Below are 27,081 nucleotides of genomic sequence, written 5' to 3' on the forward strand. Positions count from 1 at the left end.
CCCCCGTCTATATAGCCTCGTTATTGTCATGTCATTTTATAACATTTTTTTATTTTTATTTTATTTGGTAAATATTTTCTTAACTCTATTTCTTGAACTGCACTGTTGGTTAAAGCCTTTTGTAAGTCAACATTTCACGGTAAGGTCTACACCTGTTTTGTATTCTGCGCATTTGACAAATAGGATTTAGATTAGATTTGTGAACCTCCCTTCCTTACTGGCCGCAGGTCTTCGTTGTTGTGTTGGTTACGGAGCTCTGTTGTGAAACCCCGCCGCCTAAAGCGAAACGTTATGCTACCTGTTGCTCGTTAGGGTTGGTCTCTTCTGCTTTTCTCTCAAACACGGAGGACCACGTAGTGTACACACTGACTAAGTACCGCCACGAGGTTTACCAAACAAAAACATTCCATATGAATACATGAAGGATCATTCCGCTATAGATCATTATATCTTGTTTTTTTTTGTCACCTGCTCTTTCTGAAATGTTCGTGTGTTTTTCGTTTTGAGTCGTTTTCTTCTTTTCCCATTTAGTGATTGTTGACAATATAAACATGATCTATACAAACTCCCAACAACATTTGATAACTTGATAACTAGGCAGTATTTTTTTATTTTTTGGGTTTATATCAAAATAAGTACATTGCAATATATTTACAAAGACATTGTAGAAAAAAATAAGGAACCACAGATTAGATGGTACTAGTTCCTGCTTTCAGTGTTCCCGACGATAACAACATACTAGGGTCACGTTTCTCTTAACATCTCAATGACGTACCATTTTTATAGAAGTGTGTTTAATGGCCACACTACTCAGACCGTGTGTATTAGCACAATGACAACAATGACTTTTGTGAGAGGACCAGATTTATTCATTTTAATGAATACAAAATAAACCTAACTCCTTTTACTGTTCTGGCTTTTAACCACAAACTATTCTTTAAAAATCCTTTCTGTTTTCAGTCGTTTACCTTTTTCGGGGGAAAATACTTTGCATGTAGCTTTTAGAAAATAACTCCACAAAGGTGTGTGTGTGTTTGTATATACAATGATCTCAATAGGTTTGGCCATCTATCGAGTTAAACCGTAACAAATAATTACGTTTAGAAAAATGTGGTTCCACAAAAATAATCCATCCATATTACAACAGGGAAATATAGGCCAGAAATGTTCTCAACAGACCCCCAACAAAACACACAGACTGTACACCGGGTTACATATAGGAGGCAGAACAAGCAGGCAATGGGTGTGTGTTCCAAATGGCGCCATATTCCCTATATAGTGCACTACTTTTGAGCAGAACCCCCTGGTCGAGTAGTGCGTAGGGTGCCATTTTGGGGCACAAACAATACGAAAGGTGTACACCATCACAATCGGTCACGTTTATTGATAACCACCATCACAATCGGTCACGTTTATTGATAACCACCATCACAATCGGTCACGTTTATTGATAACCACCATCACAATCGGTCACGTTTATTGATAACCACCATCCCAATCGGTCACGTCTATTGATAACCACCATCCCAATCGGTCACGTTTATTGATAACCACCATCACAATCGATCACGTTTATTGATAACCACCATCACAATCGGTCACGTTTATTGATAACCACCATCACGTTTATTGATAACCACCATCACAATCGATCACGTTTATTGATAACCACCATCACAACATCAAGGGCTATGAGCATATTGAGTTTCTTGTTCGTTTCAGTTACTGAGTAATGACTAACGTAAATACTTCAGGTACAACGGTTTGATGATGCATTATTCTCGTTCACGTAGAAATACATTAGGTACTTATAAACACGATGGCTAACACTAGGGTTAACATTCCCAGGTTTCCTGGACATCACGGGAGGCACAGTAGAAAGCCATTACAGCATGTCGTTAACACTTCTCTCTTGACAGGAAGTCAAAAATATGTATCTTGGAAGTGTATACAATCAGGTCAAAACAGTGTTGTGAACTAAAAAATAACAGGCAGCCATAACAGTCCAGTATTGAGCAGCAGAGATAGAGGATTCAACCCGACGTGTTGTATAGAGCGGCATAGTACACGTTGACTTTTAAAGGTTCTTTAAGGTTGTCACTAGTTACCACAGCCACAAAATTCATGAAAAAACAAAAATGTGATTTTTAATCTTAAGGTTGGGCATAATGTCGGCAGTGGGTTTAGGGTTAAAAATCAGATTTTAAGAAGATAAATTATAGAAATAGGCAAGGGTTTCGCCATAATTATGATTTGGTGGCTATGGTAACTAGTGACGACCGTAATTTTAGGTTTGAGCAGACGTTAATATATGACTCCATTTTGACATGTATTTAGCAGCGTTTGGTGCAGTACCAATATGGCCACTAGATGCCGCCACTCGCCTGTTTAATGTGAGGTTCTTCTAGGTTTACCAAGTGAGTCAACAGCAAGACTGAAACACTGACATAAATACATGTCTTAACGTCAGGAAGAATCTTGGCTGTCTAGTGTCCTGCTCTATAACGCGCCTTGGATTGAATCTCAGCCAACAACAACAACAACAAAACCCCCCCCAAAAGTTTCCTCTCAAGTCATGCGTTAACATTGGAATGGATAATGGAACACTATAAAACAATATCAAAGCAATCACAAAAGCATTTCTTAAGTGCTTTTGTCTCAAGAAATTTGATAAAAAATAAAGAATATAGCTGTTTTCTCTCATCTAGCTGGCAGCTAATGAATGCTTTAAAAAAAAATAAGTGCATTTTTATTTGCGTAGTATTTTGGTGTGTAGGATATCTGAGCTTTAGAACGCTGAAGCAAAGATGTTCTGTACTGTGATAGGACAGTGGGTTGGTCAACAGGGGACATATGAAGGGGGACCGAGCCAGGGGCTTCAATCCAAGGTGCTGAGAAGAGTACTTCACTCTACTCTTTCTTTTTTTAAAGCTAATATATGCTTGAGCTGACATCCACAGCGTTTGTAAAAAGCGATCTTTGTGAATGTCAGGGAAATGGCTTTTTACAGACCCATTGTTGCAGTGTGCTTTTCATTTTTTTCGACAACTCGATTTAGATTGAAATTCCGGGCCAGAGTGTGTGTCCTCTATTCCCCCTCTTCCTTGATGCGTTGCTGCTTGTTGCGTCGGGAGTCCAGGTCGAAGGAGAAGTCGGACCAGTCGTCACGCGGAGGGAAGGAGATGGTCTGGCGCAGGGTGAAGCGCACGGCGTCGATGACCCGCTCGCCGCGGGCCTCGGAGGACCCTACGCTGACGGTGGAGGCGCCGCCTGAGGTACGCAGGATGTGGGGAGGAGGGGAGAACTCCATGCTCTGCCGGTGCTCCATGATGCCCTTCCAGATGACGTGCTGGAACTCCTGCGGGATCTTCAGCCGGGACAGGTCCTGTGGACGGGGATGACATCACACACTGGGGGTTAGTCTCTTTAGTCTTCTCTCTTCTCTCTCTTTCTCTGCTCTCTCTCTCTCAGCCCCCCCCCCCCAGGCAGCCCAAAACGTCAGACAAGCACAACAACTCAGTCTGATAGTTGATGGTACCTCTGACGTGTTTAGAATAAATGCCATCTGTCAGAAGACAATACTCTAGTTCAGGTTTTAATACAAAAAAAATAAAATAATGGACAAGACGCCGTTCAGATAGAAATACGTGAAGGTTCAGGCCCTTTTGAAGCCACCCGAGTCTTCCCTCTGAGTCTATCCACGCAGGTGCGGTGCGTGCGACAGGCAAGGCCTCACCTCCAAGTTATAGTTCTCGATCTGGTAGATGTTGGTCAGGCCCTGTGCTGTGAAGTAGTCCAGGCAGGCTGCGCAGCCCAGACGCAGGAGAAAGCTGCGACACGGAGAAGGGAAACAGGTTAGTAGTGAAAATAGTACCTCAGCATTCTTGTAATAACTGTGTTATATTTAGTATGTGAAGACAAAGGCCAACAGTAGAGAGATTTCTGTCAAAAATAGCCAACAGTAGAGAGATTTCTGTCAAAAATAGCCAACAGTAGAGAGATTTCTGTCAAAAATAGCCAACAGTAGAGAGATTTCTGTCAAAAATAGCCAACAGTAGAGAGATTTCTGTCAAAAATAGCCAACAGTAGAGAGATTTCTGTCAAAAATAGCCAACAGTAGAGAGATTTCTGTCAAAAATAGCCAACAGTAGAGAGATTTCTGTCAAAAATAGCCAACAGTAGAGAGATTTCTGTCAAAAATAGCCAACAGTAGAGAGATTTCTGTCAAAAATAGCCAACAGTAGAGAGATTTCTGTCAAAAATAGCCAACAGTAGAACGATTTCTATCAAAAATAGCCAACAGTAGAGAGATTTCTGTCAAAAATAGCCAACAGTAGAGAGATTTCTGTCAAAAATAGCCAACAGTAGAGAGATTTCTGTCAAAAATAGCCAACAGTAGAGAGATTTCTGTCAAAAATAGCCAACAGTAGAGAGATTTCTGTCAAAAATAGCCAACAGTAGAGAGATTTCTGTCAAAAATAGCCAACAGTAGAGAGATTTCTGTCAAAAATAGCCAACAGTAGAGAGATTTCTGTCAAAAATAGCCAACAGTAGAGAGATTTCTGTCAAAAATAGCCAACAGTAGAGAGATTTCTGTCAAAAATAGCCAACAGTAGAGAGATTTCTGTCAAAAATAGCCAACAGTAGAGAGATTTCTGTCAAAAATAGCCAACAGTAGAGAGATTTCTGTCAAAAATAGCCAACAGTAGAGAGATTTCTGTCAAAAATAGCCAACAGTAGAGAGATTTCTGTCAAAAATAGCCAACAGTAGAGAGATTTCTGTCGGTTGAGGGCACTAAAAAGTGAGAACCCTGTACAGCGGTTCAGTTAAAAATATATATAAACTATCGCTAGGAGACGCTAGAGAGCCGTGTTGCAATTGTTTTGTCAATATTGCGGCTCCTAACTTTATAGTGCGTCTCGTACTAACTTTATAGTGCCCACAACTGTCCCAGAAGCATCAACAGATGTGTGGTTATCAGTGGTGGCTGGTGCCACTTTAAATCGGAGGACGGACTCATAGTAACGGAAATGAATGGAACATTATCAAACAGAGATGGATACTATAAGCCATTACTATGAGTCGTCCTTCCTTCACCAGCCTCCACTGGTGGTTGTTTAGCTAGGTACCTGGAGATGCTGCTGTCCATAGGGTAGGGAGGCGGTGGCGTGCAGTGGGAGCTGGGCACCATGGGTAACTGGGGCTGCAGGACGTGGGTGGGGCTCATGGTCGACATGTCAGCATTCATCGCCATGTGGCTCATCATCGGACTCACTACAGAATCAAACAGACTACTGTGAGCGACTCTCTTAAAAGGGCAATTTGACATAATTTTTTTAAAATCTCAAATTCATTTTCTCCAGCACCCACACCGGTGTTTACATATGATGTAGATGAAGACAAGATGCAGTGAGCATCACTAGAGAAACAATCTTCTGTCAACTTCTTTAAAGCTACAATCTATCATTTGTTTTTCAGCGCTGGACAAATGTACAAACTCTTAATGTACAATGAGATTGTGTATAAACAACAGAAGATAGTGGGGGGGGGGGCGCGCATCTCAATAGATAGTGGGGGGGGGGGGCGCGCGATCTCAATAGATAGTGGGGGGGGGGGATCTCAATAGATAGTGGGGGGGATCTCAATAGATAGGGGGGGGGGGGCATCTCAATAGATAGTGTGGGGGGGGGGCATCTCAATAGATAGTGTGTGGGGGGGGGGGGCATCTCAATAGATAGTGGGGGGGGGGGGCGGCATATCAATAGATAGTGGGGGGGGGGGGGGGGGGGGGCGGCATCTCAATAGATAGTGGGGGGGGGGGGGGGGGGGGCGGCATCTCATGTTCCCCAACAGGGTGGTAGATGGGGAACGTGCTCAATATTAAAGGGCAAGTCCACCCCTTTTCAACCAATTTTGTTTTCATTATCTGTGGCACATTACCAGTGCCAATACATATGCGAAAAGGGCGCATTTTTATCCAATGGCGTCGTCACGGTGACGTGGGGAGCACGGAAAATATCCTCCATCTGGCTAGAAACTCGTTGCAGGTTTTAGAAAAATCTCAGTTTTTCAAACTTTTAGTTCTAACCTGTGATGTCAAAAAGCTTGGTTTCCTCCCAATTGGCGACATATTTTTATGTGAATAGTCTAATATCAACATAAAAACTATTAGCATTTTCCCCACCAGAGATGTTTCCATCAAATTGACATGTCGCAGATAAAAGACTGTGCGTGATGACGTAGTGAACATACAAACACCTATTACAGTTACATTTCCCCCGAATACCGAATCAAATAAAAAAAATACAAGTTAAATGTGTTTCCATCACATTTTCAACTCTACTGAGGGTTGTGTAAAAAATGTAAATGTACACACTCTTATTTTGCCACGTTCGCTCTCGCCAACATCTCAGATATACAGTGCAGGTAGGCAAGGCTACAATCATGTGATTATGATGGACAAAAGAGAGAGCTAATTTTACATTTGTCCAACGGCAGCCCAGCATCGACCATCGTGTCCCCAGAATAAGACCCTGGATATTTATTTGGAAAGGAGCATCAAGCTGGTCACCGTGACCTTTCACCTCCCTGTGAAGTTGATCACGTAGCCTAATAAAGTGGTGTTTCCCTGAGTCGCAATGGGGAGGACCACACATCATAGTGATGAGGGTTATTAAATCAATATTTTGGCAATAAAGACGTTTCCACCTCCATTTTAATTTTACCGACTCTAAAGATCCCACCTCGTCTACCGTATTTACTTTGGTTTTGTTCCACATTTGGAAAGTTGACCCGACAAATTTGCTCAGAACGGTCTGACATTCTGTTTATCCTGCATGTACTTTACGCGCATAAAAAAGATGGAGACCTGTTTAATGAGAAGCACATTATAGATGCAGACACTAGTATTGTGTTGGTGATGTGGCAGAATTTCCCTTTAACCATCTACCCTCTTATGTAGAAACAGTGAAAGGGTGCTTGAACTTGAAGCCAACTGTTGGAACAGGACCCGCAGGCCCCCAGAGAGGAGAGGAGGAACAGGGAGGAACAGTTCCTGCAGGAGCACAGAGAGGAGAGGAGGAACAGGGAGGAACAGTTCCTGCAGGAGCACAGAGAGGAGAGGAGGAACAGGGCCCGCAGGGCCCCAGAGAGGAGAGGAGGAACAGGGCCCCAGAGAGGAGAGGAGGAACAGGCCCCCAGAGAGGAGAGGAGGAACAGGGCCTGCAGGAGCCCAGAGAGCAGAGGAGGAGCAGGCCCCCAGAGAGGAGAGGAGGAACAGGGAGGAACAGGGCCCGCAGGCCCCCAGAGAGAAGAGGAGGAACAGGGAGGAACAGGGCCCGCAGGCCCCCAGAGAGGAGAGGAGGAACAGGGCCCCAGAGAGGAGAGGAGGAACAGGGCCCGCAGGCCCCCACAGAGGAGAGGAGGAACAGGGCCCGCAGGCCCCCAGAGAGGAGAGGAGAGGAGGAACAGGGAGGAACAGGGCCCGCAGGCCCCCAGAGAGGAGAGGAGGAACAGGGAGGAACAGGGCCCGCAGGCCCCCAGAGAGGAGAGGAGGAACAGGCCCCCAGAGAGGAGAGGAGGAACAGGGCCCCAGAGAGGAGAGGAGGAACAGGGCCCGCAGGCCCCCAGAGAGGAGAGGAGAGGAGGAACAGGGCCCGCAGGCCCCCAGAGAGGAGAGGAGGAACAGGGCCCGCAGGGCCCCAGAGAGGAGAGGAGAGGAGGAACAGGGCCCGCAGGCCCCCAGAGAGGAGAGGAGGAACAGGGCCCGCAGGGCCCCAGAGAGGAGAGGAGGAACAGGGCCCCAGAGAGGAGAGGAGGAACAGGCCCCCAGAGAGGAGAGGAGGAACAGGGCCTGCAGGAGCCCAGAGAGCAGAGGAGGAGCAGGCCCCCAGAGAGGAGAGGAGGAACAGGGAGGAACAGGGCCCGCAGGCCCCCAGAGAGGAGAGGAGGAACAGGGAGGAACAGGGCCCGCAGGCCCCCAGAGAGGAGAGGAGGAACAGGGCCCCAGAGAGGAGAGGAGGAACAGGGCCCGCAGGCCCCCAGAGAGGAGAGGAGGAACAGGGCCCGCAGGCCCCCAGAGAGGAGAGGAGAGGAGGAACAGGGAGGAACAGGGCCCGCAGGCCCCCAGAGAGGAGAGGAGGAACAGGGAGGAACAGGGCCCGCAGGCCCCCAGAGAGGAGAGGAGGAACAGGCCCCCAGAGAGGAGAGGAGGAACAGGGCCCCAGAGAGGAGAGGAGGAACAGGGCCCGCAGGCCCCCAGAGAGGAGAGGAGAGGAGGAACAGGGCCCGCAGGCCCCCAGAGAGCAGAGGAGGAGCAGGCCCCCAGGGAGGAACAGGGAGGAACAGGGCCCGCAGGCCCCCAGAGAGGAGAGGAGGAACAGGGCCTGCAGGCCCCCAGAGAGGAGAGGAGTATGTACTCTGGAGTGGAGGAACAGGGTCCCACAAGGATCATATTCACCTATGGGAGGAATCATTCTGACAGAGGCCCCTACACACCTCTCTCAGCGCCCCGCATGCCCAGACAGGTCCCGCCACCCTGCCTGTCCCGCCTGACGCGTGTCACATGATCGACCCAAAGGGGTGTTGGTGGAGTTAGGAGACGGGGCCAGTGGAGGTACGACAGGGAAAAAAACAAACAAGGGGGGAGGAGGACCGGACCGGACCGGGACCTAGCCAGATAGAGACATAGACTAGAGAGAATCTCTCATCATACAAAAGGAGGACCGGACCGGACCGGGACCTAGCCAGATAGAGACATAGACTAGGGAGAATCTCTCATCATACAAAAGGAGGGAGGACCGGGACCTAGCCAGATAGAGACATAGACTAGGGAGAATCTCTCATCATACAAAAGGAGGACCGGACCGGGACCTAGCCAGATAGAGACATAGACTAGGGAGAATCTCTCATCATACAAAAGGAGGGAGGACCGGACCGGGACCTAGCCAGATAGAGACATAGACTAGGGAGAATCTCTCATCATACATAAGGAGGGAGGACCGGACCGGGACCTAGCCAGATAGAGACATAGACTAGGGAGAATCTCTCATCATACAAAAGGAGGGAGGACCGGACCGGGACCTAGCCAGATAGAGACATAGACTAGGGAGAATCTCTCATCATACAAAAGTATAAAGGCACACTTACTGTCAGTCAGGCCTTGGGGCATGGAGGACGGGGTGAGAATGTTGCGCTGCTGGGTGTTGATGAGCTGGCTGACGGAGGGGAGCTTGTTGACCTTGCCGTGTGGGGGAGGAGGGGAGCTGGAGCCATACTGGGGCTGGGGGGCCATGCCGCTCCTGGGGCAGGATAGAGGAGGGTACAGGCCATTACTCTCATCCCCCCAGAGATCCCATCTTTAACGACAAAGGGCCACATGGCTGTTTAGTTACACAGTTGGAAACAACATTTCATTTTTACTGTTCAGTAGGATTAAACAGACTGTGTATATACTTGCTTTCTCTCTACCCTGTTTCTTGAACTTTGTTTAATAAAGGCCATGTGTGACTAAGAAATAGTTCCTATCGTTTTTATAGAACGTTGTCATATAGCGTTTTACTGAGAATAAATTGTAACTTTAATTTATCTGAAACTCTACTGGAAATGATAATGCAAGTACAAACATTAAACATCTCAATCAATATTCTGTTGGTGTTATCAGAGTACACATCTCAATCAATATTCTGTAGGTGTTATCAATCAGAGTACACATCTCAATCAATATTCTGTAGGTGTTATCTATCAGAGTACACATCTCAATCAATATTCTGTTGGTGTTATCAATCAGAGTACACATCTCAATCAATATTCTGTAGGTGTTATCTATCAGAGTACACATCTCAATCAATATTCTGTAGGTGTTATCTATCAGAGTACACATCTCAATCAATATTCTGTAGGTGTTATCTATCAGAGTACACATCTCAATCAATATACTGTAGGTGTTATCTATCAGAGTACACATCTCAATCAATATACTGTAGGTGTTATCTATCAGAGTACATATCTCAATCAATATTCTGTAGGTGTTATCTATCAGAGTACACATCTCAATCAATATACTGTAGGTGTTATCTATCAGAGTACACATCTCAATCAATATTCTGTTGGTGTTATCAATCAGAGTACATATCTCAATCAATATTCTGTTGGTGTTATCAGAGTACACATCTCAATCAATATTCTGTAGGTGTTATCAGAGTACACATCTCAATCAATATTCTGTTGGTGTTATCAATCAGAGTACACATCTCAATCAATATTCTGTTGGTGTTATCAGAGTACACATCTCAATCAATATTCTGTTGGTGTTATCAGAGTACACATCTCAATCAATATTCTGTAGGTGTTATCTATCAGAGTACACATCTCAATCAATATACTGTAGGTGTTATCTATCAGAGTACATATCTCAATCAATATACTGTAGGTGTTATCAATCAGAGTACACATCTCAATCAATATACTGTTGGTGTTATCAGAGTACACATCTCAATCAATATACTGTAGGCTAGTTATAGCCTAATGTTAGCTAGCTAGCGTTAGCTGGCTCCCTAGCTAACATTACGTGTATGATCGTATTTTGTATCTCAGAGCCATTTGCATTGCTAGTTATAGCCTAATGTTAGCTAGCTAACATTGAACCTGGTAGGTTAGCTACCTGCAGATTCATGCAGGGTAGTAACGTCATGAGTTGGGATTAGCTAGCTAGCTAAACAAAAGACTCCACTATGCAAGTAACTATTTCAATAGAATGTTTGATGTCACTGCGGCAACTGTCGATAGACGTAGCTGTCAAATTCGCTCTGGCTAACTACTCCGATTTCAGAGCGCTCTCGTCTGAGTGCTCCAGAGCGCAGAATAACTGACGAATTTACGAACGCTCAACACCCGTTGAATATGGCCATTGTTGGTAAACGGTGGCAAAAAAAGCGTAATTAAATTGTTGCCAGCAGCACAGTTGCCGTCACCAACGCTCTGGATAACATAGAAACAGCCTAACCAGCTCTGCTAGTGCGAGTAAAATGATCAGAGTGAGCTGTTCCCTCGTTTGTGTCAGGAAGTAGCTAGCAAGCTAGCCAACGGTAGCCAGTTATCTTGAGTGCTTGACTGCTGCTGTTAGGTCAGAACTCGGATCAACCCTACTCCTCGGCCAGAGCGTCCAGCGTGTGCTCTGAACGTTACGAGAGCGAAACCTTCTGAATTTACGAACGGCCAATCTGACAACGCTCTGAGTTTACAAACGCCCACAGCACACACTGGCACTCCAGATTTAAATTTACGAACACACCCCGTAGTATAAACCAGCCTTTAGGCTTGAAATATTTGGTTGCTTACTACATGGCCTCACATGTGAATCCTTTAAAGAGATGGGTGGGGCTGAGGCTTAAGAGGGTGTGAACAATGCTGAATGGGTGGAGACAAAGAACACCTATCTTGTAGATACCAAAACATTCAAGGGCCATTTTCTCAAAAGTGAGGTTACAAGTTTATCAACTTTCAAAGCAGAATTACTTTCCCATTGTTCTTCGACTGTAGTGAATTTAATATAATTTTCGAGCTCTGAGTCTCTACTTTTATCCAATGTAATTATTATTTTTTTTTTTACCATAAATAAAACACAACCCTAAAAAACTCATGAATGGGGCTTTGAAAATTATGAGGGACTTTACTGAGGGACCTTACAGATAATTGTATGTGTGGGGTACAGAGATCAGGTAGTCATTTAAAAAAAAATCCTGATCAAAACTACAGTTGCACACAGAGTCATGTGACTTGTTTTTAAAGCACATTTTTACTCCTGAACTTATTTGGGCTCCTTGACATAATACTTATTGATTTAAGACATTTAATCTTAACATTGTATTAGATTTTTTTTGTAAAAAATGTCTACAGACGTAATTCCACTTTGACATTACGGAGTGTAGAGGCCAGTGATAAAACATTTTAATTGAATCCGTTTTAAATTCAGGCTGTAACACAACACCATGTGGAAAAAGTCAAGGGGTATGAATACTTCCTGAAAGGGTGTAACTAATCAATATAGAAACAGATCAGTAGGACTTCTTAGATAGAGATCTATCTCAGTGTAGAGTATCATGTAGGGTAGTATAGTGTAGGGTAGGGTGATATAGTATAGTGTAGGGTAGTGTGATGTAGTGTAGGGTGATGTAGTGTAGGGTGATGTAGTGTAGGGTGATGTAGGGTAGGGTGATGTAGGGTAGTGTAGGGTGATGTAGGGTAGTGTAGGGTGATGTAGTGTAGGGTGATGTAGGGAGATGTAGGGTGATGTAGGGTAGTGTAGGGTGATGTAGTGTGGGGAGATGTAGGGTAGTGTAGGGTGATGTAGGGTAGGGTGATATAGTATAGTGTAGGGTAGGGTGATGTAGTGTAGGGTGATGTAGTGTAGTGTAGGGTGATGTAGTGTAGGGTGATGTAGGGTAGTGTAGGGTGATGTAGGGTGATGTAGGGTAGGGTGATGTAGGGTAGTGTAGGGTGATGTAGGGTAGGGTGATGTAGGGTAGTGTAGGGTAGGGTGATGTAGGGTAGTGTAGGGTGATGTAGGGTAGTGTAGGGTGATGTAGGGTAGTGTAGGGTGATGTAGGGTAGTGTAGGGTGATGTAGGGTAGGGTGATGTAGGGTAGTGTAGGGTGATGTAGTGTAGGGTAGGGTAGGGTGATGTAGGGTAGTGTAGGGTGATGTAGGGTAGTGTGATGTAGTATAGTGTAGGGTGATGTAGTGTAGGGTAGGGTAATGTAGGGTAGTGTAGGGTAGGGTGATGTAGGGTGATGTAGGGTAGGGTGATGTAGGGTGATGTAGGGTAGGGTGATGTAGGGTAGGCTGCGGTGATATAGGGTAGTGTAGGGTGATGTAGGGTAGTATAGTGTAGGGTAGGGTGATGTAGTGTAGGGTGATGTAGGGTGATGTAGGGTGATGTAGGGTAGGGTGATGTAGTGTAGGGTGATGTAGTGTAGGGTGATGTAGGGTAGTATAGTGTAGGGTAGAGTGATGTAGTGTAGGGTGATGTAGGGTAGGGTGATGTAGGGTAGGGTGATGTAGGGTAGGGTGATGTAGGGTAGGGTGATGTAGGGTAGGGTGATGTAGGGTAGGGTGATGTAGGGTAGTATAGTGTAGGGTGATGTAGTGTAGGGTGATGTAGTGTAGGGTGATGTAGGGTAGTGTAGGGTGATGTAGGGTAGGGTGATGTAGTGTAGGGTGATGTAGGGTAGTATAGTGTAGGGTGATGTAGTGTAGGGTGATGTAGTGTAGGGTAGTGTAGGGTGATGTAGTGTAGGGTGATGTAGGGTGATGTAGTGTAGGGTGATGTAGGGTGATGTAGGGTAGGGAAGTGTAGTGTAGGGTGATGTAGTGTAGGATGATGTAGGGTAGGGTGATGTAGGGAAGTGTAGTGTAGGGTGATGTATGTAGTGTAGGGTGATGTAGTGTAGGATGATGTAGGGTAGGGTGATGTAGGGAAGTGTAGTGTAGGGTGATGTATGTAGTGTAGGGTGATGTAGGGTAGGGTGATGTATGTAGGGTAGTGTAGGGTGATGTAGTGTAGGGTGATGTAGTGTAGGGTGATGTAGTGTAGGGTGATGTAGTGTAGGGTGATGTAGTGTAGGGTGATGTAGTGTAGGGTGATGTAGGGTAGGGTGATGTAGTGTAGGGTGATGTAGGGTAGTATAGTGTAGGGTGATGTAGTGTAGGGTGATGTAGTGTAGGGTGATGTAGTGTAGGGTGATGTAGGGTAGGGTGATGTAGTGTAGGGTGATGTAGGGTAGTATAGTGTAGGGTGATGTAGTGTAGGGTGATGTAGTGTAGGGTAGTGTAGGGTGATGTAGTGTAGGGTGATGTAGTGTAGGGTGATGTAGGGTGATGTAGTGTAGGGTGATGTAGGGTAGGGAAGTGTAGTGTAGGGTGATGTAGTGTAGGATGATGTAGGGTAGGGAAGGGTGATGTAGGGAAGTGTAGTGTAGGGTGATGTAGGGTAGGGAAGTGTAGTGTAGGGTGATGTAGTGTAGGGTGATGTAGGGAAGGGTGATGTAGGGAAGTGTAGTGTAGGGTGATGTAGTGTAGGATGATGTAGGGTAGGGAAGGGTGATGTAGGGAAGTGTAGTGTAGGGTGATGTAGTGTAGGATGATGTAGGGTAGGGAAGGGTGATGTAGGGAAGTGTAGTGTAGGGTGATGTAGGGTAGGGAAGGGTGATGTAGGGAAGTGTAGTGAAGGGTGATGTATGTAGTGTTGTAGGTTGATATTAGTGTCCAGAAGGTAAGACTGTTGAACAGCAATAGTTAATTGAATCTCTAGAATATCGGGGAGACTCTTGATTGTCGTCATGCGAGTTAAAAAAGAGAGAGAGAAAAGAAAAAGAAAAGCAATTTCTGAAAGGTTTGGCAGTAGGTTTTATTCCGTCATGAATTAACCCTACTAGGGTTAGCAAGAATACAGGTGAAAGGGTCATGGAGATGAATTTTGAACAACAAATCAGCATGCAGAGAAGACGAGTATCTAGTAAGAGAATAACTCCAGCTATTACCCAGTTCTGTACGGACAAACATCAGTCTGCTGGGCTGAACAGCAGGAATGGCAGTGGTACACAATTTGTTGCGTTTGTAAATGTTTAAAGTATCATCAAATAGTGTAATAGTCTAGATCAGGGGTGTGAAACTATTCCGCCGCCCCCCCTTGGACCGCATTCGGTCTTCAGTGAGGTCGTACTGACGACTATCTGTTGCTTTTGGACAGAGGACTATCTGTTGCTTTTGGACAGAGGACTATCTGTTGCTTTTGGACAGAGGACTATCTGTTGCTTTTGGACAGAGGACTATCTGTTGCTTTTGGACAGAGGACTATCTGTTGCTTTTGGACAGAGGACTATCTGTTGCTTTTGGACAGAGGACTATCTGTTGCTTTTGGACAGAGGACTATCTGTTGCTTTTGGACAGAGGACTAATCTGTTACTTTTGGACAGAGGACTATCTGTTGCTTTTGGACAGAGGACTATCTGTTACTTTTGGACAGAGGACTATCTGTTGCTTTTGGACAGAGGACTAATCTGTTACTTTTGGACAGAGGACTATCTGTTGCTTTTGGACAGAGGACTATCTGTTGCTTTTGGACAGAGGACTAATCTGTTGCTTTTGGACAGAGGACAATTTTTTTTTCCGATACTTCATGACTTGTCTAGCTTTAATTTCTGTGACCTATTAGAGAGCCGCACACCGCCAAGAAACGGTGTAACTGTAGGTCGGCTTTCATCACTACACAGTTTCTATTTGGTTCAAGTAATTTTAAAGTATATTGAGTTCGTCACCCCCCCCACCCAACAAAAAATATATACATGGGCCGTATGTTTGACACCCCTGGTCTAGATAATACTGTTCTGTTGATACGAAATAAACACCTGAGAGACAATATCGCAGCATGTAAAACCAATGGGCCCTGCTCTGACCTGAAGCTCCCTCCAGCTCCCTGTCGTTACCTGCTGCACCGCCACATCCAGCCACAATGGGGAGGGGGGGGGCGCCAGAGGGCAGTGTGACAGAACCCAAACTAACTCAAACTAAAAATGACTTTTCAAACCAGGATTTAAAAAAATCTAATGTAAGCATTGTGACGTCACTGTGTCAGAAGGTCTGCACGTTTTCTAAATGAGAAACAATAATAATGATCAATAATTATATAAGCAATAATTATCATCGTGTCGGAAAGCAGCAGGTTATTTACTATAATTTACAGAGAACTACCTTTCTCTCCCCAGCCTTAGCTGAATGGGCCGAGGGAGGGCAGAGTTTTGTTTCTTTAAAGTACGAATGAACTCAAGCCAATGACTGGGACTGATTTGGGAAACGACTGTTGTTGTGCAAACCTAAAAGGTGTTTCCATCCGTCTCTAGATACCTCATCTGTCTATCGGACATAATATAACCTAATTACAGAGGACAACCAGGTACACTACGAAACTAGGCTCACCCTCTGAGGTGCACACGCAGCATGCGGACATCTCTGATGAAAATACGATCCGTCTCGGGCCAAAACACTCTCTTCTTTTAAAATGATATGGTTATCGTTGTGTTGTGTTTCACTATGCCAAAAACTCAAGCATCATTTCACTTGACCGGTTCATGACCAGTTACCAAATGTAACACAACCATCCACTTTTCAATAACATGCAACCAAACAAGCGATCATGCTCAGTCAATGTCGTGTTGAATACCCCCCCCCCCCCCACCAAAAAACAACATCCAAAACATCTCACATGGACCATCTCCACTGTCAGCTTTCTTTGCGTGCTACAGTACAGTCCTTTATTTAAATCCAAACAATCTCCAAAAGAGCAAGTCAAGTAGTTTTAAGTTAAAATGTCATGTGTGAAGCGTGCAGAAAAAGTGTAGAGACAAAAAAAACAAGGACCCACACACTATGAAGCTAAGGAGGGTGGGCCTTACAGGCTGCAGGCCGGTCTGGGACCATGTGGGCCTAGGACTCTTTCTCAATTCATCTTTCCTTGATTCCTTGCATCCCGTCTCCTCAACCTCTTGTCTCCTCGACCTCCTTCTCAAAACAAAAAACAATTGGAGAAGAAGAGGAGAGACCTTGGGACCTTCTCCTCCAATGTGGTTGGAGGAGAGAGGATGCAAGGAATCATCAATAGACAAATTGAGATAGCTTTACCTCAGTTTGGTTCAGGGGAGACGAGCAGCACTGCTAGGTGCTAGTGGGCTCCAGTATGTGTCTGTCTGTCTGTTTGTCAGAGAGCTGTACTCACTGTTTCTGTAGGAGGTTCTGCTGCTGCTGCCTGTATGACTCGACAGTGTGCTGAGGCAGAAACTGCATGAGTTCCAGTGACTCTTTGATTTTTACCAAAATCTCATAAATTTCACGGCCTTTAATCTACAGAGGGAGAGAGAGAGGGGTTGGTTAGCATCTGGAACATACCACAAGATTAATATATTGTATACGACGTATACAATATAATGTATACATAGAGTGTATCAGGGTTGGTTTTGCCAGTTATGGACAGAGGACCTTTATTCTGAAGGTCAGACTCTTATTTTGAAACATTCCCCTAATTATTGTTTTTCTTTATTAAAAAAATAAATTCATGAACCTTTTATTTAACTTGGCAAGCCAGTTAAAAACAAATAGTTATTCACAGCGACGGCCAACCAAAACGCAAACAGGAATACAGGACAAAACACACTCATGTTTTCTTTCTTCACGTATCCAACAAGACTGTTCTATGTTAATTGTTGTTGTAATTCTATTTCTATAGAATAGACTGTACTAACATCATCATGTGGTCAGTTAATTCCCTGGGGAAAAACCCAGGTAAAAGAACAGAGGACCGTAGACATACAGATATTATATTATCTATGGTGTAGACAGACACTTACAGGCAGACAAAACACTTCCTCATCAGTGGATCTTCTCTTCTTGACGGAGGACATCTGGATTCCATGGGGGGCCTGGCGGAAGGCTGGAGAGATGAAGAAAGGAGGACGGAGGGAGGAGAGGAGGACAGTGGAGTGGAGGACGGAGGGAACAGAGGAGGACAGAGGGAGGAGAGGAGGACAGAGGGAGGAGAGGAGAACGAAGGGAGGAGAGGAGGACAGAGGCCTGGTCAGTACATGTAGCTAACTGGGCCGGTTACACCAGTTGGACATAATATTAGTTAGAACTCTACATCAGCAAGCATATAAGATGGAAAACGAGCACAGGGCAGGAAGAGAGAGACTACAACACAGGAGGAGAGAGACTACATCACAGGAGGAGAGAGACTACAACACAGGAGGAAAGAGACTACAGCACAGGAGGAGAGAGACTACAACACAGGAGTAAAGAGACTACAACACAGGAGGAGAGAGACTACAACACAGGAGGAGAGAGACTACAACACAGGAGGAGAGAGACTACAACACAGGTCAGGAGGAGTGAGACTACAACACAGGAGTAGAGAGACTACAACACAGGAGGCGAGAGACTACAGCACAGGAGGAGAGAGAGGCTACATCACAGGTCATGAGGAGAGAGACTACGACACAGGGCAGGAGGAGAGAGACTACAGCACAGGGCAGGAGGAGAGAGACTACAGCACAGGGCAGGAGGAGAGAGACTACAGCACAGGGCAGGAGGAGAGAGACTACAGCACAGGGCAGGAGGAGAGAGACTACAGCACAGGGCAGGAGGAGAGAGACTACAGCACAGGGCAGGAGGAGAGAGACTACAACACAGGAGGAGAGAGACTACAACACAGGAGGAGAGAGACTACAACACAGGAGGAGAGAGACTACAACACAGGAGGAGAGAGACTACATCACAGGAGGAGAGAGACTACAACACAGGAGGAGTGAGACTACAACACAGGAAGAAAGAGACTACAACACAGGAGGAGAGAGACTACAACACAGGAGGAGAGAGACTACAACACAGGAGGAGAGAGACTACAACACAGGAGGAGAGAGACTACAACACAGGAGGAGAGAGACTACAACACAGGAAGAAAGAGACTACAACACAGGAAGAAAGAGACTACAACACAGGAGTAGAGAGACTACAACACAGGAGGCGAGAGACTACAGCACAGGAGGAGAGAGAGGCTACAGCACGGGGCAGGAGGAGAGAGACTACAGCACAGGGCAGGAGGAGAGAGACTACAGCACAGGGCAGGAGGAGAGAGACTACAGGGCAGGAGGAGAGAGCCTACATCACAGGGCAGGAGGAGAGAGACTACAGCACAGGAGGAGAGAGACTACATCACAGGGCAGGAGGAGAGAGACTACAGCACAGGGCAGGAGGAGTGAGACTACAACACAGGGCAGGAGGAGAGAGACTACAGCACAGGGCAGGAGGAGAGAGACTACAGCACAGGGCAGGAGGAGAGAGACTACAGCACAGGGCAGGAGGAGAGAGACTACGACACAGGGCAGGAGGAGAGAGCCTACAGCACAGGGCAGGAGGAGAGAGACTACAGCACAGGGCAGGAGGAGAGAGACTACATCACAGGGCAGGAGGAGAGAGACTACAGCACAGGGCAGGAGGAGAGAGCCTACAGCACAGGGCAGGAGGAGAGAGCCTACAGCACAGGGCAGGAGGAGAGAGACTACAGCACAGGGCAGGAGGAGAGAGACTACAGCACAGGGCAGGAGGAGAGAGACTACAGCACAGGAGGAGAGAGACTACAATACAGGGCAGGAGGAGAGAGACTACATCACAGGGCAGGAGGAGAGAGACTACATCACAGGGCAGGAGGAGAGAGACTACATCACAGGGCAGGAGGAGAGAGACTACAGCACAGGGCAGGAGGAGAGAGACTACAGCACAGGGCAGGAGGAGAGAGACTACAGCACAGGGGGAGAGAGACTACATCACAGGGCAGGAGGAGAGAGACTACAGCACAGGAGGAGAGAGACTACAATACAGGGCAGGAGGAGAGAGACTACAGCACAGGGCAGGAGGAGAGAGACTACAGCACAGGAGGAGAGAGACTACAGCACAGGGCAGGAGGAGAGAGACTACATCACAGGGCAGGAGGAGAGAGACTACATCACAGGGCAGGAGGAGAGCGATAACGGGCACAGGAGAAGGGAGACCACAGCACAGGGGCAGGCAGCATACAGTAGGTGTGTGAGCGAGAAACAGAGAGAGAGTATAGTACGATCACAGCCAGCCAGCCAGTCAGACAGTCCTCCACCAGCTCCCAGCACTACTTACGGCGTTTCATACACTCACTGGTCTTTGTTCCGTCAGTAACATGTTGCTTGCGGATGCTGTCCTCGTCCGCCTTGCGGTCCCGGCCAGGACACGCACAGATCCTGGCCTCGAAGCAGCGACGACCAAGCACCTGACCTCTGCGACGTAGGAGAGACACAGTAACGTCTATTTACCATCTATAGGGAGGGCTACGATACCAAAGTAGAGCCGGAGACGTGTGGAAAACTATATCATATATTTCTTTACACTGACTGTACTAAACATTAGGAATACTGTCCTAATTGGTTCAATTCCAGGCTGTATCACAACCGGCTGTGATTGACAGTCCCATAGGGCGGTGCACAATTTATCCTGCGTCGTTAGGGTTTGGCCAGGGGGTAGGTCGTCATCGTAAATAAGAATTTGTGCTTAACTGACTTCCCTATTTTAAATAAAGGTTAAATTAAAAATTAAAAAATTCCCTTTTGGCCCTCAGAACAGCCTCAATTTGTCAGAGCAAGGATTCTACATGGTTTTGAAAGCGTTCCACAGAGATGCTGGGAACATGTTGACCCCAATGCTTCCTACAGTTGTGTCAAGTTGGCTGGATGTCCGTTGGGTGGTGGACCATTCTTGATACACACGGGGAAACTGTTGAGCGTGAAAAACCCAGCAGCGTTGCAGTTCTTGACACAAACCGGTGCGCCTGGCACCTACTACCATACCCGGTTCAAAGACTCTTAAATATTTTGTCCTTCCCATTCATCCTCTGAATGGCTCACATTACACAATTCATGTCTCAAGGCTTTAAAATCCTTCTTTAACGTGTCTCCTCTCCTTCATCTACACTGAATTGAAGTGGATTTAACAAGTGACATCAATAAGGGATCATAGCATTCACCTGGTCAGTCTATGTCATGAATATGGCTCAGACCATTAGCCTGGCCCCAGATCAGTCTATATTCTATATGGCTCAGACCATTAGCCTGGCTCCAGATCAGTCTATATTCTATATGGCTCAGACCATTAGCCTGGCCCCAGATCAGTCTATATTCTATATGGCTCAGACCATTAGCCTGGCTCCAGATCAGTCTATATTCTATATGGCTCAGACCATTAGCCTGGCCCCAGATCAGTCTATATTCTATATGGCTCTGACCATTAGCCTGGCTCCAGATCAGTCTATATTCTATATGGCTCTGACCATTAGCCTGGCTCCAGATCAGTCTATATTCTATATGGCTCAGACCATTAGCCTGGCTCCAGATCAGTCTATATTCTATATGGCTCAGACCATTAGCCTGGCCCCAGATCAGTCTATATTCTATATGGCTCAGACCATTCGCCTGGCCCCATGTTGAAAGACTGAGGGGACAATATAAAGTCGTATTGGAATGAATGTCTTACTCTCTGGTTTCCAGGGTGACGATGATGAGGATGGGGCGTCGGTTCATGCCTCCCACACAGCTGGAGTTACACATGAAGTTGTAGAGGATGGTGGTGAACTCTGTGCCCACCTGGAAGAGGATGAGGGGAACAATAACCACAACAGAATTTAATGAATAAAAACCTCAGGAGACTTGGAGATATTAACACACAGAGAGGAGATATTAACACACAGAGAGTAGATATTAACACACAGAGAGTAGATATTAACACAGAGAGAGTAGATATTAACACACAGAGAGGAGATATTAACACACAGAGAGGAGACATTAACACACAGAGAGGAGATATTAACACACAGAGAGGGGAGATATTAACATACAGAGAGGAGACATTAACACACAGAGAGTAGATATTAACACAGAGAGAGGAGATATTAACACAGAGAGGATATATTAACACAGAGAGGTGTTTCACACAGAGAGGAGATATTAACACAGAGAGAGGAGATATTAACACACAGAGAGGAGGTATTAACACAGAGAGGAGATATTAACACAGAGAGGTGTTTCACACAGAGAGGAGGTATTAACACAGAGAGAGGAGATATTAACATACAGAGATGAGATATTAACACACATAGAGGAGATATTAACACACAGAGAGGAGGTATTAACACAGAGAGGAGATATTAACACAGAGAGAGTAGATATTAACATACAGAGAGGAGATATTAACACACTGAGAGGAGATATTAACATACAGAGAGGAGATATTAACACACAGAGAAGAGATATTAACACACAGAGAGGAGGTATTAACACAGAGAGGATATATTAACACACAGAGGAGATATTAACACACAGAGAGGAGATATTAACACACAGAGAGGAGGTATTAACACACAGAGAGGAGGTATTAACACAGAGAGTAGATATTAACACACAGAGAGGAGATATTAACACACATAGAGGAGATATTAACACACAGAGAGGAGATATTAACACACAGAGAGGAGATATTAACACAGAGAGGAGATATTAACACAGAGAGAGGAGATATTAACACAGAGAGGGGAGGTATTAACACAGAGAGTAGATATTAACACACAGAGATGAGGTATTAACACAGAGAGGAGATATTAACACACAGAGAGGAGATATTAACACACATAGAGGAGATATTAACACAGAGAGAGGAGATATTAACACACAGAGATGAGGTATTAACACAGAGAGGAGATATTAACACACAGAGAGGAGATATTAACACACATAGAGGAGATATTAACACAGAGAGAGGAGATATTAACACACAGAGATGAGGTATTAACACAGAGAGGAGATATTAACACACAGAGAGGAGATATTAACACACATAGAGGAGATATTAACACACAGAGAGGAGATATTAACACAGAGAGAGGAGATATTAACACACAGAGATGAGGTATTAACACAGAGAGGAGATATTAACACACAGAGAGGAGATATTAACACAGAGAGGGGAGGTATTAACACAGAGAGAAGAGATATTAACACACAGAGAGGAGATATTAACACAGAGAGATATTAACACACAGAGAGGAGATATTAACACACAGAGAGGAGATATTAACACACAGAGAGGAGATATTAACATGCAGAGAGGAGATATTAACACAGAGAGAGGAGATATTAACACAGAGAGGGGAGGTATTAACACAGAGAGTAGATATTAACACACAGAGAGGAGATATTAACATACAGAGAGGAGATATTAACACAGAGAGGAGATATTAACACAGAGAGTAGATATTAACATACAGAGAGTAGATATTAACACAGAGAGTAGATATTAACACACTGAGAGGAGATATTAACACAGAGAGTAGATATTAACACACAGAGAGAGGAGATATTAACATACAGAGAGGAGATATTAACACAGAGAGAGGAGATATTAACACAGAGAGTAGATATTAACACAGAGAGGTGTTTCACACAGAGAGGAGATATTAACACAGAGAGTAGATATTAACACACACAGAGGAGATATTAACACAGAGAGTAGATATTAACACAGAGAGGAGATATTAACACAGAGAGGAGATATTAACACAGAGAGGAGATATTAACACAGAGAGTAGATATTAACACACTGAGAGGAGATTTTAACACACAGAGATGAGGTATTAACACAGAGAGGAGATATTAACACACAGAGAGGAGATATTAACACACATAGAGGAGATATTAACACAGAGAGAGGAGATATTAACACACAGAGATGAGGTATTAACACAGAGAGGAGATATTAACACACAGAGAGGAGATATTAACACACATAGAGGAGATATTAACACACAGAGAGGAGATATTAACACAGAGAGAGGAGATATTAACACACAGAGATGAGGTATTAACACAGAGAGGAGATATTAACACACAGAGAGGAGATATTAACACAGAGAGGGGAGGTATTAACACAGAGAGAAGAGATATTAACACACAGAGAGGAGATATTAACACAGAGAGATATTAACACACAGAGAGGAGATATTAACACACAGAGAGGAGATATTAACACACAGAGAGGAGATATTAACATGCAGAGAGGAGATATTAACACAGAGAGAGGAGATATTAACACAGAGAGGGGAGGTATTAACACAGAGAGTAGATATTAACACACAGAGAGGAGATATTAACATACAGAGAGGAGATATTAACACAGAGAGGAGATATTAACACAGAGAGTAGATATTAACATACAGAGAGTAGATATTAACACAGAGAGTAGATATTAACACACTGAGAGGAGATATTAACACAGAGAGTAGATATTAACACACAGAGAGAGGAGATATTAACATACAGAGAGGAGATATTAACACAGAGAGAGGAGATATTAACACAGAGAGTAGATATTAACACAGAGAGGTGTTTCACACAGAGAGGAGATATTAACACAGACAGAGGAGATATTAACACAGAGAGTAGATATTAACACAGAGAGGAGATATTAACACAGAGAGGAGATATTAACACAGAGAGGAGATATTAACACAGAGAGTAGATATTAACACACTGAGAGGAGATATTAACACACAGAGGAGATATTAACACAGAGAGTAGATATTAACACACAGAGAGTAGATATTAACACAGAGAGGAGATATTAACACACAGAGTAGATATTAACACAGAGAGTAGATATTAACACACACAGAGGAGATATTAACACACAGAGAGTAGATATTAACACAGAGAGTAGATATTAACACAGAGAGGGGATATTAACACAGAGAGGAGATATTAACACAGAGAGTAGATATTAACACACACAGAGGAGATATTAACACAGAGAGGGGATATTAACACAGAGAGTAGACATTAACACAGAGAGGAGACATTAACACACAGAGAGGAGATATTAACACACAGAGAGGAGATATTAACACACATAGAGGAGACAGGGCTCTGAGCTGTGGCCAAAAATAATTAGGAATTAGAAAACTAAAATGGACATGAAACTTCTTGTGATGGTATATAAGGTCAGCCATTTCGGTCAGGGGGTTTGGTAAGCCAGTGGTCAGCCATTTTGGTCAGGGGGTTTGGTAAGCCAGTGGTCAGCCATTTTGGTCAGGGGGTTTGGTAAGCCAGTGGTCAGCCATTTTGGTCAGGGGGTTTGGTAAGCCAGTGGTCAGCCATTTTGGTCAGGGGGTTTGGTAAGCCAGTGGTCAGCCATTTTGGTCAGGGGGTTTGGTAAGCCAGTGGTCAGCCATTTTGGTCAGGGGGTTTGGTAAGCCAGTGGTCAGCCATTTTGGTCAGGGGGTTTGGTAAGCCAGTGGTCAGCCATTTTGGTCAGGGGGTTTGGTAAGCCAGTGGTCAGCCATTTTGGTCAGGGGGTTTGGTAAGCCAGTGGTCAGCCATTTTGGTCAGGGGGTTTGGTAAGCCAGTGGCCAGCCAGTGCTGTGACAAGACATTGTGTAAAACAATGCATTTGAACATTTTCTTGCACTGTTTGTTGGCTAGCCAGCCAGTTTTAGAGGAGTGATTCCAATAATTCCATTGATTCCAATAATTCCATTGATTCCAATGATTCCAATGATTCCATTGATTCCAATAATTCCATTGATTCCAATGATTCCAATAATTCCATTGATTCCAATGATTCCATTGATTCCAATGATTCCATTGATTCTATTGATTCCATTGATTCCAATGATTCCATTGATTCCAATGATTCCATTGATTCCAATGATTCCATATATTTTTCCAATTATCTGCCAATATGCCAACATTCCATTCACCAATGCAGTCAGTCTCCAGCCAGACACTGGCTGACATCAGCTGATCATAGGACTTATACAAGTTGTAAATGCAACAAGTACTAATATTGTATCATATAATATCAATCACAGCTTTCCAGGAAAACTCTAATGTAGACATCTATGGTCTATTTACATATATTTTAGAGGATATATACAATTGATATAAAACCCATTTAAACTGTATTTATAATTATATGACGATAATTATATTACACAATTTCTGACATGACTTACTTTTATTTTTCTGCATATTTAAATCAGGATTATGCCTCCACTGCCAATTCAATCCAATTAGACGGGATTGGATTTCTCCCTGACCAATATGGCTGCCATTTTCACATTCTGGAACCTTTGAGGGTTTATGACATAGGCCCCTCTGGTAATTTTTTTATAGGATCTCTATAGCTGTGGCCTGGTGGCAACGAGAGGGGCCTTTACCTGAGGTGGCTCGTAGGGGACCAAGACACTCTGACGGCCCGTGATGGAGTCCTCCAGATACTGAGAGTGGTTGTTACCTTCCACTCGGATCAGGTGACTGGGAGGGGCTATCTGACCTAGAAAACACACAAAATGCCATATGCTTAAACAGCCAAAACATGTTACGTGTTCATATCAAAGTAGATCAATAACTTATCAATGGTTTATCAATGGTAGTTTAGGCATAGTTAATAACGTCATGGTACAGGAAGCATCAGAGAGGTAAAGGTTAGTTAATAACATCATGGTAAAGGTTAGTTAATAACGTCATGGTAAAGGTTAGTTAATAACATCATGGTAAAGGTTAGTTAATAACGTCATGGTAAAGGTTAGTTAATAACATCATGGTAAAGGTTAGTTAATAACGTCATGGTAAAGGTTAGTTAATAACATCATGGTAAAGGTTAGTTAATAACATCATGGTAAAGGTTAGTTAATAACGTCATGGTAAAGGTTAGTTAATAACGTCATGGTAAAGGTTAGTTAATAACGTCATGGTAAAGGTTAGTTAATAACATCATGGTAAAGGTTAGTTAATAACGTCATGGTAAAGGTTAGTTAATAACGTCATGGTAAAGGTTAGTTAATAACATCATGGTAAAGGTTAGTTAATAACGTCATGGTAAAGGTTAGTTAATAACGTCATGGTAAAGGTTAGTTAATAACATCATGGTAAAGGTTAGTTAATAACGTCATGGTAAAGGTTAGTTAATAACATCATGGTAAAGGTTAGTTAATAACGTCATGGTAAAGGTTAGTTAATAACGTCATGGTACAGGTTAGTTAATAACATCATGGTAAAGGTTAGTTAATAACGTCATGGTAAAGGTTAGTTAATAACGTCATGGTAAAGGTTAGTTAATAACGTCATGGTAAAGGTTAGTTAATAACGTCATGGTAAAGGTTAGTTAATAACATCATGGTAAAGGTTAGTTAATAACGTCATGGTAAAGGTTAGTTAATAACATCATGGTAAAGGTTAGTTAATAACGTCATGGTACAGGTTAGTTAATAACGTCATGGTAAAGGTTAGTTAATAATGTCATGGTAAAGGTTAGTTAATAACGTAATGGTACAGGAAGCATCAGAGATGGCTAACAAACGTGTTTATATTTATGTTGCGTGTTTATATTAATATAAGAGAAATTGGTTTTCAATGGTGCTAGAGAGTGTCTTAGATCAACTAACTAACCATCACTGAAGTCTACAA

The 27,081-nt window shown here is 44.1% G+C and overlaps 1 protein-coding gene across 8 annotated transcripts in view; it reads right to left on the bottom strand.

Moving 5' to 3' along the window:
- Window positions 1-1,524: 1,524 nt before the first annotated feature.
- LOC129869457 (tumor protein 63-like) overlaps window positions 1,525-27,081 on the bottom strand; it is a 272,771-nt gene continuing 247,214 nt past the window's right edge. For 6 of the 8 annotated variants that reach the window (XM_055943896.1, XM_055943893.1, XM_055943898.1 and 3 more), the window contains 9 exons: window positions 25,833-25,948; window positions 21,101-21,210; window positions 19,715-19,851; window positions 17,398-17,480; window positions 16,770-16,894; window positions 9,149-9,357; window positions 5,131-5,275; window positions 3,737-3,830; window positions 1,525-3,385 (listed from right to left, as the gene is read on the bottom strand). In XM_055943896.1, coding sequence (XP_055799871.1) covers window positions 3,089-3,385; window positions 3,737-3,830; window positions 5,131-5,275; window positions 9,149-9,357; window positions 16,770-16,894; window positions 17,398-17,480; window positions 19,715-19,851; window positions 21,101-21,210; window positions 25,833-25,948 — 1,316 coding nt within the window. In that variant the 3' untranslated portion in view covers window positions 1,525-3,088. The remainder of the gene's footprint in view (window positions 3,386-3,736; window positions 3,831-5,130; window positions 5,276-9,148; window positions 9,358-16,769; window positions 16,895-17,397; window positions 17,481-19,714; window positions 19,852-21,100; window positions 21,211-25,832; window positions 25,949-27,081) is intronic. The other 2 variants (XM_055943894.1, XM_055943895.1) reach the window with 2 other exon arrangements.

The sequence above is a fragment of the Salvelinus fontinalis genome, chromosome 14, assembly GCF_029448725.1.
Source record: "Salvelinus fontinalis isolate EN_2023a chromosome 14, ASM2944872v1, whole genome shotgun sequence".
Classification (NCBI taxonomy): domain Eukaryota; kingdom Metazoa; phylum Chordata; class Actinopteri; order Salmoniformes; family Salmonidae; genus Salvelinus; species Salvelinus fontinalis.